The sequence below is a fragment of the Onthophagus taurus genome, chromosome 11 (genome assembly GCF_036711975.1).
Source record: "Onthophagus taurus isolate NC chromosome 11, IU_Otau_3.0, whole genome shotgun sequence".
Lineage (NCBI taxonomy): Eukaryota > Metazoa > Arthropoda > Insecta > Coleoptera > Scarabaeidae > Onthophagus > Onthophagus taurus.
This window is the reverse complement of record NC_091976.1, coordinates 21,139,223-21,151,904: the sequence shown is the minus strand read 5'-3', so window position 1 is coordinate 21,151,904 and position 12,682 is coordinate 21,139,223. Positions and strand designations below refer to the sequence as shown.

At 42.1% G+C, this 12,682-nt stretch overlaps 1 protein-coding gene across 11 annotated transcripts in view; it reads left to right on the top strand.

The window, feature by feature from the left end:
• LOC111414393 (teneurin transmembrane protein Ten-m) overlaps nucleotides 1-12,682 on the top strand; it is a 149,677-nt gene that overhangs the window by 68,508 nt on the left and 68,487 nt on the right. For 8 of the 11 annotated variants that reach the window (XM_023045718.2, XM_023045716.2, XM_071200056.1 and 5 more), the window contains exon 2: nucleotides 4,083-4,165. The exons of the other annotated variants lie outside the window; for them this stretch is intronic. In XM_023045718.2, the coding sequence (XP_022901486.2) occupies nucleotides 4,150-4,165 (16 nt within the window). In that variant the 5' untranslated portion in view covers nucleotides 4,083-4,149. The remainder of the gene's footprint in view (nucleotides 1-4,082; nucleotides 4,166-12,682) is intronic. 11 annotated transcript variants of the gene reach the window in all.

The window sequence follows — 12,682 nt, the reverse complement described above, 5'->3', positions numbered from 1 at the left end:
TCGGCTGCATCTGACGGGTGAAAGATGGATCACCCGACAAACTGCACTCGATAATGAGGCACAAGATGACCCTTATTCGTTTCTGACGACGCGTCGTACCAAAAGAATACAAACGAAGGCATTATAGTGGTTTAAAGGGCACACCCCAAGGAGCAAGATGTTATTCAATTTACATTCAAGTCAGAACTGGTTCTCTAGTAGATTATACGACTCAGACCAACCATGTAATTACGATGCCCTAGCGTGGGTGTTAAAGACGACGGATCTAATGCAAGTTCCAGATAATAATGTAGCAACATAAATCCCGAGATATAATCAACAACGGCTATAATAAGAAGGAAGGGGGATGTGTTGATTTCTGTGGATCTTATAAATCTCGTATTATCGCAGCTGTCAATGCGGTTGTGCGGGGAAAGGTGTGGCGCTGCTAAAGAAATCAGAAACGTCAAAACTTGTGCAGTATTAATACGGCTCTGCACTTTACGAGATGAAGCAATTTCTTAGTGGTGGTTTGGCCCCCAAGCTCCCGATAAAGTTATGTATTTACGAGGGTTTTTTCACCCCCACCCCGGTCCTTGGCGAGTTGGTCTTTATGATTGAGACGTGGCCAGACTTAGGATGGACGGACGTCCGTACCAAATTATTGATTGAATCGCGAGATGTCGGCCGATTGAAATCTGGACCGGCGACCCTTCACAGCGTGGAGGAATACTTGGAAAACGACGTCCATCCGCCCTAGACGAAAACGAAATAAAATCGACGACGGGGCGTATTCTTCAAAGGAATTTTTCAATTAAATTAATCCTGCGAAGGAGCGGAAAGGGGATGATACACTTCTCCGGCTTCACCCCCAACGGGTTTCTCGTGCAGAATAAGGTATACAACGAAAGAACGGCCGGTAAATTATGACCGGACGACAGTGTATTAACCCGACAATTAAAATTAACAGGCTCGAAGGGGGGAGTTTCTTCCGAACCCCCTATATTACGCCTCGTTACAGCCGACTGTTACCGTTCCGCTTACATGCTGTGGAGAATTTCATTAAACGACGCGTGTTTATATATGTTTGACCGCTACGCCCCTTTATTACTTCTAAACTGGATAGGGAATCGACCCCCAACTGGTTACCAACACACCTACATACAAGTTTAACGCATTCCCCAAAGATCCGAATCGAGTACGCTATAAAATTAATGTACTCACTCAAGCAAATCGTTTGGGTAAACAATGAATGTACTAACGTTAGTAACGACGCAGTTAATTTCGGTGAAATGTGATTTCATAATATATAACGTGCAGGATTAATAATTTTTGATGAACATAAAATGAATCGATGTTAATGTAAGAGCTTATCATGATTTCATCAAAATCCTACCCATTTCGGTACAATCTACGTCAGTACACCCTTTGTATCCCAACGTCGCAAATTGCGCGCATGTTTCGGCGTGTGAAAGCCGTTTACTCTGCCCTAATAATAAATTAAAGGGTTAATTGAGGCCGGCCCGCGCCTGTAGGTGGTGGTGCGCGCAACTATCCATACAGAGGGATAGATAGGCCCTATCTGGCAACCGGGAGCCCTATCGTTGTTGTTCCACGCCGCCATGAAATGGGATTTCGCTGATGTATGACTGGCTGAGCGGTTTAAAATCCTGCACGGCCCACACCATTCACGACTAAGCCGATATCGGGTTTTCATTTATTTCGCCATCGAATATAATGCGCCCGCAGTGGACGCCGGCCCTAAAAAATAGCGTATCGGTCGGTGGTACGGCCTCGCTTTTTGTGGCTGCAGGCACCCCGGTTTACGAAAATGAATGCGCACCTGCAAGTATTGGTTTAAAACGGAATAATCTGCCGTGATTTTTTTTTGTCAACGTGAAACTCTACCCTCGATCGATCAAAATTGTGACCTATAAAACTTTTGAGGGCGTGCGCTGTTACATATTTACGTATGCCCATAAAAAATAATTCAGCATTTTATTTTGTTTAAAACAAAAAATCGTTTATAAGTGCTAAATTGTAAGGATTTTAGTGAAATAAAAGAAACGAAAGAAAAGAGTGTTTTAAGGTTGACTAAGAGAATTTTCATTGTGAAAGCTATGAAAGAAGTCGAAAGGGCTTATGAAAGCAGATTAATTCAGAGGGGAGGCTCAAACCAGAAAAACCAAGCGAAATTACAATGGAAATTGGACCGCCCGGGTCAGAAATTTTCCCCAACAATTACAAGGGGCCGGTTTACCGCCCCAGAGGGCACAGGAGTCTCGTAAATTTCGGCCATTCGGGGGGCCGCCTTAGCCGCCCCTGATATTTCATGCAAGAATCGGCGTTCCCACTATTCCCCTTTCCGTGGGTCGTTAAAATTGAAATTTATACCGGTTATTTTCGTAAACGCCCGCCGGGGGCTGATTTAATACCCATTAGCAGCGAGAATCTGCACTATTAGTCGGTCGGAGAGAACCGAATTCACCCGATAATTGTAAAACACCGACTTTATATACAATCCGTTAGTTTCGATAACAAACTAAATTAACAAGTTAATATAATTACCTCCAATAAATTTTCAAATATATTACTCTTACTTATCAGATTGAATGTGGCTACAATCTTAATAACACGGTGTTTTAAAACCGAACATGCTTGGAAGATTGGGAGAAACAACAGACGGAGGTCGCAGGTATCCTAAAATTATACCAGCATCAACTTCTTTTTTGTCCGGCAAAGATGATTTGGGCGGTCCAAAAGCACCATATGGGCCTACCTGAGGGGACGTCCACCCTGGCTTTATTGCAGAACGTTGGCATAATGCGTGACTCCTAAAGCAGTGATTGAAACATATGTCAAGCGAACGGGAAATTGGACGACATGTGTAGCCTTTGGATTATTACTAGTCATTATCATAATTAAGGGGTTCGCCAGTGTGTAAATATACTCCACCGAAAGGGTAGGTAGGTATACCGCTTTTGGAGATTGTAATAAACCTTTCTGATTTTACTTAAGCGTACTCAAAATACTTTAGAAGCAAATATGCAACAATACTACATATAGAAAATATGCGCCCATAGAGAGTCGCAGTATGTGCAAGGAATTTAATAAGCGATAGATTATAGGTTAATGAGGTATGTGAACTAATAAAGCGGGCGGCGGAACGTCGGCTACAAAGCATTCCGCGTTGAGATTGCGGCGCACTCGCCAACAACAAGGCCCAAGCGCTTAATTATCTTTCGTCTTTTCTACGAAAACTCCAACCACGACTACGCTTTTAAATCGGGATTTGAGGGTGATGCATGGAGCTCACCCCCGAGCGCTATTAATAACGTCCCTACGGGCTCAGTTGACACGGTTCTGCGCCAATAAATGGCGCAGGCCGCATTCGCCGCCCGCAATAGGCTTAACCCGGATGAGTTACTGGTCCCACTTGTACTGCCCCATACGAACTGGACCCGGCTTCCATTACACCAAAACCCATCTAAACCCAACCAATAGTCTATTCAAAAAACAACCATTCAAAGGATTTCTATTAACCCCCTTTCTTCAAAATAATCCTTACATTAAAATTTAAGAGATAATCAATTTTTAATTATAATTTTCTAGTTATCTATACACACAAAGTAACAACAAAAGATTTTTAACACAAAGCGAAACCTTTTGTTACATTGAGTTTGATTCGATTGTGGTCCAAATCAAAACCAACCTTGCAAACTGGAGCCGAAATCGGGCAATTACTTTCGGGCGACAAATTCCGATTGTTTGCAAAACTAATTCGATTAACAATGACGGCCGCTTACGGTCACCTGGGGCACAATGCGTGATCTGGGACAACCGATTTCCTGTGGGACGCGCGTCCCGGCACCGACGTCAATACGCGTTCGACCCGATTCCGACACACGTTCAGACCGGCCGCGTCGGAAGCTACACATTTTGATATATCGCGTGCTTCCTTCGACCACGTTCTGTTTACTTTCTAATCCTCCCTCACTCCATTAATTATACACGAGTCAACATTCGTTCTATATTAGTCTTTACCGTGTTAAAAATAAGTATCTGAATAAAAAATTACAGTCTTTTTAATCTTTTTGTTTCAGGTGAGTGTGTGTCCCCCGAATAGCACCAAATTCGGCCACCGACACATGCCCTCAAGTAGCTTGAAAAATGAGTTACTCCCAAGGTTGGTATCAGTTTAGCGATGACATCAAAATTCAAAATTCACCTCATCCAACACTCGCGAGGGCAAACAGCGGGAGGATTTTAATTGGTTCGGTGCACGGGAACGGTATATATTTAATTCGAAACTCGCTCGAAACTAGTTAAATTTGCCCGGTTCCATCCGATGAACTTTCGAACGTGGTCGGTTTTGTTGTTTATTTTCCTTTTTTACTACGCGCCCTCCGATGGACTTTACCGATTCAATTAATTCACTCTCTTCATTTCGAAAATGTTACAATTTGTTTTAACAGGACTTGACGTTACTTTTGGTGCTGGATGTACAATATCCCCCAATATACCCTCAAAATTAGTATTCATAGTGTAGCGTTTTGGTGGTACACTAGTGTAACCTTAATCTGTCTCTTTATAGAAGACATTATCCAAGCAAACAGACGACGGGCCCCTTTTCGAAGTAATACACTCCCGAAGGCAATACGTCGTCGGGACTCTCGGCAACCCTCTGTTTGATAAGTCGACTCGTAGGGCGCACGCAGCATTTCATTGTCGACGTCCCGATAACAATCTGATCGCGTGTGCCACAGCCGTTTGGACCGGAGCAAATCTGTTAGTGGCGATACGATTTAATTCCGAATATGTGGACCGTCCGTTCGTACAACTCGGACTCCCCCTTACCAACTATTATTAATTGAAAGCTTATCTCTAACTTCAAAAGGGGTAGAGCTTTTCGTCCACTCTACACAACTGGAGTGGTGTGACTCAGATGTACAAAGTAGGTTAAGTAGTAATTCATTAAAATAACCTTTCCATAACTTAGTAAACTACGCCAAAAAAAATTACAATACCTCGAAAAAGCTGAGTCACTAAGCTGAAATTTTTACAAGTACCTAATTATGTTACATCCATATAAAATGTTACATCCTCACGATCGCCTCTGAGAGACATCCTATACATCTATTTCCTGCAATCTTATGTCAGGCTTGATGTAGATGACGACGAAGTTCCTGCAAGGTGTTTTCTCCTTGTGGTAGACGCCTTATATAGCGACCCATCATATCAGTTTAGGGCATTTGTTTACCCTAGATATTTCAACGGGCTGTAAAACCTCGTGGATGTATCGGTGTGCATTTAAACTGCCAAGGTTGATAACTAGAGGTGACTTACCCCAACGATATGGCACCTTATATCATAATACCAACTGTTTGGTCACCATGACCACAAAGGGCAAAATTTAACTGCACCGCGCGCCACTGAATCTTCTTACCATTACTCGTCGATCATTTGCCCCAAACAGAACCGGGATTCGTCGACAAATATTGTGTAATCCTAGTCATCGATCCAACGTTGTCTTTTTTGGCACCATAGAAGTCTAGCTCTTTTGTGAAGTTGCGTAGAGGTCGGTATAAGTGGAGATATGATTGGCGACACTATCTGCTTCAGATCTCTCATCTAGTCAACACCACTTGCAGCCGAAGAAGGAAATCTGTCTCTAAGACTCATTTGTCTAAGACGACGATGTTGGTTATGTTCTTCAGCCCGCGCGTCCATGTTTGAAGCACTGTTGAAGGGTTCCGATTCAACAGCAAGAAACCATATAAAAACTTGCAATTCTTTGTGTATTGATGTGATCTTTTTATCACCGACTTTTCTGATGCATCCAGTTGTTTTGTTAAGATTCCAGCTTGGTGACTCATCTCTTTCGAGGTGTTGCAATTTTTTTGGCAGGTAGTGCCATACATCTGAAAACCAATTAATATTATATACTGTTATGATATACAAAAGATATGAAGTGAGTACTAAAAAAATTTGCAATAAATTATTGAATTGTGCTTTATCTTTGTTATCCCAAAAACAGTATTTTCTGAAAAAATAAGTGTTCTAGATTAAGCTACTTAAATCTTAAAATGTACTATATAGGGTGATTCGCAACCTATACGCATAAACTGGGGGATTTATTCCTCACGACAAATAATGGCTAATAGGTGAAAAAAATTGTAATAAAAGATTTTTGATTTCCTAGATATCCGATATATGCGGCGACATCTAGATAAGGTGCTTCTCGGAAGATGAACAGGTCGAGGTAGTCTATTGGCCTGACCATTTCGATCGCCCGACCTCAATCCTCTTGTTTTTTTTGTTTTGGGATCACTTAAAAAGCATAGTGTACTTCACCGAAGTTAATACTGAGCAAAGATTGCGAAATCAGATACAAACTGTTGCCGAGTCAATCCGCCAACACCCTGGTTTACGCCACGCTATCATACCATCTCCAAAGAGTACAGTCTTTCCTTCTAAAAATCATCTTACACAGCAACACCAAATTATCTCATCTGTTTAGAACTGACACCACCATACTTATTTCATCTTCTGCAAAAAAATGTTTACATACATTTGAGTGAGTCGTTTGCTCATGTCCTCCTGATTGCAAGAGTTGCCTACACAAATGATGCATGGCGAAATTTAGTAACGAGATGAAGAATGACATATACGGATCACACAATATCGAGGAAAATGTTGAGAGCATCAAAAAGAATCAGAGAGAACTCCGGCGAAAAAACGTCAGGTAGCCTTCCTCTGTTTAGTTGATCTAACCAAAACGTTCGACAAAGTAAGGATAAAAGAATTAGAACAGGGCAAACATTACAAATCAATGGCAATCACGATTAAGTGCTATGCAGATGATGCTTTGATGTCATTTTAAAATCTTATATGTATTCTTAAGTAAATTTCATCGATATCTAGTTAGCTAAAAAACTTTTGCTACAATTTTTTTCACCTATTACTCATTATTTGTCATGAGGAATAAATTCACAAGTTTATGCGTATTAGTTGAGAATCACCCTGTATAGATCTACATTTACTATTTTATCCTTAGGTTTTCTATTGCTGACCAACCCAGTCCAAGAATTACCTTACTAACCTGGGGGAGACATTTCAGGCATTTTCTGCAGTAGGTTATTACTGGTATCCGTGCATCTACATTACTCGGGTTTCGACCAGATGTTATGCTCTCTAATTTGTGTGTCTCAATCGGTATTGTTGTCCGTATCACAATTGATTTCATACGCTGTTGTCTACATTGTCTTTTCTCAATCTTTTTTATGATTATGTTACACTTATTGTTAGTTGAAAAATGTTCTATTCCGTCAGTATACGAGTCTTACCTAATTAGCAATGCATCCGTAAAAGTGGTTCTGTATGCTCCTCTCGAGAGACGTGTTACATTTCGTCTTCGCCTCAACTACGCTGTATGTTTTAATTTTCGACATAACAGATATTATAATTATTATAATACATAAACCAACTTAACAATATTATGTAGCTGCATTCTCGCAAGTTTTTTTATGTTTAGTTATGTTATATATTAAGTTATGTTTTACTTAGACGGTATGTACTTAGATATTTAGATGTAATCTTCCCTTTTATTCCTCTTTTGTTCCTTCTGTTTTAATTGCTGAGTTTATTTGAGTGTTCTTATATAATATATCGTGCTGCTTTATCTAACTCTCCAGTTCGCTACTCTTCGATTAGCTTTCGCATCACTGAGCATTACATCTATATTTGAAGATGCTAAACAAAGCTGTTTTACACAAGGTGAAGAAAACCACTAGGCTAACAATGTAGCTTCCACTGCCGGTTCCCTGATGGTTGGGTTGAGGTGAATTTTGTCTTGAGCGGGTAACTTTTAGTTCTTACTTCTCGTTACCTTGTGCATCTAGAAATGGATTAAAAAAAAACTTAATCAGTATTATACTAAAGGCGTGTACACAATAGGAACACAGCTGTACTTTATAGGTTACAATACTGGTAGTCCACAAAGCTCTAGCTTTTAAGAGGGGTATAGTTTTTCGTCCACTCTCCTCAACCGGAGTGGAGTGAGTCAGATGAAAAAAGTAGGTCGAAATGGTCAAATATAAAATTGGTTCACCCAATTCATTAAAAAACCTTTTTCAATTCTTTTCATAACGGTAGTGGGCGAGGCGTAATCGATAGAGAATTAGGACAAAAATCGTTAGGAAATCAGGTCGCTGGAGGCGTATGGCGCAAAAATAGCGGACGCCATCGGATAAGGGAACGGGCGTTGGCGATAAAGCGCGCGGAGGAAATGGAAAGTGGAGCGTCGCCGACCGTTTCCTCGATAAATTGCGCCTACCGTCGCCTAATTTGCATTGTTATCTTCGTCAATAAATCCAGTTTGTTTATCTGGAAAGGTTCGCTATCTAAAAAATTGCCCGCTGGCGACGCGAAAGGAAGCAAAATTGAATTGGCCAGTATTAAATTAGGAAGTCTTCCATTCCACGTTGAACTTTTTCCTATTCTCCATTTATGACCTTCGTTTAGAACTTTACGATTGAAAAACAAACTAGGACATTGAACAACATTTTGTTACATAAAGTTAACTTTAAAACTAGGAGAAAAGTGATTCTATAATGTTATTGTGTGTTCACTGTAAAGCTTTAATGAATATTGCGTTATGAAACGGTTATTTCAAAGTTCTTTTCCGCGTCGTCGCACCAAACACCGTGAGCAACCAAAGCAAACGGCGAGTAAATTATTCAACTAAAGCTCTTAAGTCGCAAATTGCCTCTAACATGATACCGCGGTCGACAAAGTGTGATGCTTGATAACAAGCCACGGTGCCAAATGCACACGAGAGCCACAACGACTCCTTAGTTCTAGAGAGCGGCGCATAAGGCGCTTTAGGATGCACAAGAAGTGCTCTGCCGGCACGTAGCCCTTCAAGGTCGTTGAATTTTAAGGGCCATAACGCTGTGACTGCGCGAGGCGTCGGTACAGAGTCCCCGCCCGCCGCCGTATTTTACCGGAAGACACAATTCCGCTTTAATTAAATTCGGCCCATAAAACAGGTAAAACATCCCTTAATTTGGCGAAAACCAGGGTCCGCACCTAACTCGTTAGACTGCTATTAGTCTTCGGAATTTAATAGGAGGCCCGCGCGACTCATTTACGGTGCCGCCCCCGCGTGCAACTCCGACGACGACGCCGGCCAAATTACTCGGCCCCCGGCTCGTTTACTTCGGAAATTAACGAAAGCGCGAGCGCCCCCGGCACCGTTATTTTCAGGGCCATCGATTACGCGTTAATGTCCACAGCGATTATTTTCTCGAATCCTGGCGACCCTCCAGGCGATATTTTGTTTTTATTAAAAGTCGTAACGACGCAAAGTTTCCCAAATAAGAAAGGGGGTACTTTAAAATAGATTTTTTTTAAACAAATTTAAAATTAAATTTAAATAATAAAAGGTTTAATTATAATGACATTGAGTAAAATTGCAAAAGCACGTACGCTTTTAAAGTTTAAAACGAGTGCTCGACTGTCGGTGTTCCGTTTGACAAATCCCTCATCAATCGGCCCAGTGGCCCCTAATTGGGACTCTTGTCCGCGTCGAACTTCCCGCTCAGCACTTTTATTTTATTTCCAATCGGCCTGATACAGCGGAAAATTTTATGCGCGCACCGCGATCCGTTTTCCAAACCAAAAGTCGGAACCCAAAACCAATTTAGGGTTAGTGAGGCGAACCGTGCGTTTAGACGACGATGCGCGTTCTGGAACGGGGATGCCGTTATAAATTAAAACTACCCTTTCCCGACTTCCAACCCTTCCCCCGTCGGTGGTGCATGCAGAGAGCGGCAGTCGAGCGTGCGAGCTCATTTCACGTGATTAATGTTTGATTAATTACTCGCGCTTTAAAATCCACGCGTGTACCAACTCGTTTTCTCTCTACGTAGTTGCTCTCTATGTAGTCTGTCCCCATTTTCCCCCCAACCCCTTGTCGCGGCCGTAGGAAGTTGTCTACCTGCCTACGTCGATCCACAAAGGCTCTCTCTGTCGATGTTCGGAGTTTTTTTAGACCGACCTCCGCTTTTACCAACATGGATCGATACCAACCCCGGGCCTAAGGGATTCAAGGGTGTTGATTGCGACGTTGCAAGTTTTACGTGAAAATAAAGCCAAGTTTATCGTGACTTATAAATATAAAAAGCGACGTCACCGCCACCATGACTTATGAAAAGTGTGATTACTAACACAAACGGCTTCCAATTACCATAGACTTGACGGGTCGCGTCCCAACGGTGACATTCCGTGTAAAGAGAAAATTAAATTAAGCTCAAATATCGGCCCCGAGCCGCCTCCGATACGATCTTCGACGATAAGGGCCGGGGTGGCAAAGGGAGGTTGGAGGCAGCGGCTATTGTGTTTCCGCTCATCTGGAGAGGTACGCGCCCGTAAAATTAACCCATTTCCCTAATACAAAGGGCGCCAGATTAAATCTGGGCCTGGGCTCAGGCCTTCGAGTTAAGCGCGGGCCGCCGACAAAGTTTGTTTTATTACCGAACCGAGTTACGCGGACACCGTCAACTCTTTTTAAATGGCAGGATCCACTTAATCTACCGCCCTTAGCTGGCCCGACCCGACACGACCTAAATAAAGTCATTGAGACCGGGGTCTTGCGTCCAAAGTTGCAACTTGCTACACTGGACGGTCGACTGAAGACACGGACTTGTCATCAAAAATAACATAAAACTAAAACGAGAGCGTTGTTTTCTGGTTTTCAGAAAACCTTTTTAACTTATCAAAAAAGTTACAATTCTTTAACAGAAAACAGAAAAACCGAAATGTAAAACTTTACAAATCCCCTTTCCGTTACATTACATTACATTACATTACATAGATATCGAGTAAAGATATTCCGATAGATAATATTACCAAAGTGCAGTCCAATGCTCTTAACGAACATTAATGCCCTGCTCGGTGAAAATCGAGAATCTCATACGATTAACAGCAAGGCAGCGGCATAAAACATGCTCAACCGTCTCCTCGTCCTCCGCACATAATCGGCATTCAACATTGTCGGCTACGCCTAATAAGTGGAGGTGTGCCTTTAATCGGCAGTGCCCAGTAAAGACACCCATAGAACTTTAATGCTGCTACGAGCAAGTCTCAAAATTTTCCCGGGTTTCACAGTGGCGATGTTAATAAACAACGTAGCGTGTCTCATTCCTGGAGAACTGGTCCACACTAGGCGAAGTCTCTCTTCAGCCCACAGTCCAATCCTATGTTTGGCCATCGCAAATGATATACCAACTACCGGCTCTGGCCTTACACACTTTAGCGCTACCGTCTTGTGCTAGCTCATTTGCTGCTTCATTGCCAGAAACCCCAAAGTGACCTGGAATCCAGATCACAGAAACTCTGTTTGAGAAAAATCGTACTGTCATGTTCTTCAACCTTCTCTCAAGAAGGATTGAAGAAGGATTTCGATCCAGGACTGCCCTTCAGACAGTACAATCTGGTATCGAACATTAATCATTGGTAGCGATCCTGTCAAATCTAACGACATGAATAGCACAATATCAGTGCTTATAATGTCTTCCGCAGCCCATTTGTAGGACATGTCGGAACAGTTTTGAGTATATTGCTTAAAACTGTAAAGGGTAACTCTAGCCACTTTCTATATATGCAAATGCAGAGGAGATAGGCCATGCAGAACATCCATTGCTAAAGATGGCATTGTGCTTATCGGAACAGAGATTGCCAATCCAGCTACTCGTTGAATTCGTGAAAGTCTACTGATAACTAAAGTCTGGCGGACTTTCCTAAACCAGGCTGCCGTTCGGTATGTGGTCTAACCATAGTCACATAGAGTCCCATTTTTTCCACAAAGACTCCGACATGTCCACAAGGATACTCTACTCTTCTCTCCCTAACACCAAGCGCAAATAGTATCTAGGATCACCTGGAGGACTTTGGATATCCTCGACAAACAGGTTTCTTTGACCATAACAATGTCATCAGCATACGCTTGTATTTCTACACTAACTGCTTTGACTATCGTAATCAGATCATTAACTAGAAGGGACCAAAGCAGGGGGGACAACACTCCTCCCTGGGGACAGCCACCTCCCTGCCTGAAGCGTATCGTGTCACCGTGGAGTGAACTAGAAACTATTGTACTATCAAGCATATCGCGGATCCAACCCGCTATAGTTGATTCCACTCCCCTGTCAAGAGCAACTCTTTCAAGGGATTATGGTATTGCGTTTTGAACGCACCTTCTATATCCAGAAAAGCACAAACCAAAATCTCTTTATCCTGGAGCGTCCTGGATATTCTACCAACCAAGTTGTCTAGAGCCAATTCTGCTGACTTTCCCGCTTGAGAAGCGTACTGGTGGCGACTCAGTGTACCATTTTCAGTAGCTTACATCCACGAATACATTTGCTAACAATTCTGTCGCTTGATCCGTTACGATAGTTTCAAATATTATTTTGGAAGCACAATTACGCTGTGGTTGTTGCTTCTTTATTTGGTAATGGATAACATTCGACATATTTGCTCAGTTCACATTGTAATGTCAGAATATAACGATTTCTTACGTAATCTTCCTCTAAGGGTCCTACTATGTCTAAATAAATTTTTTGCATTACAGTGCATGAAGTCGTTGTTATTGCTAAAAGCTGTACATTTGGTTTAGAGTATTTAAACCTTTGGCAATCTT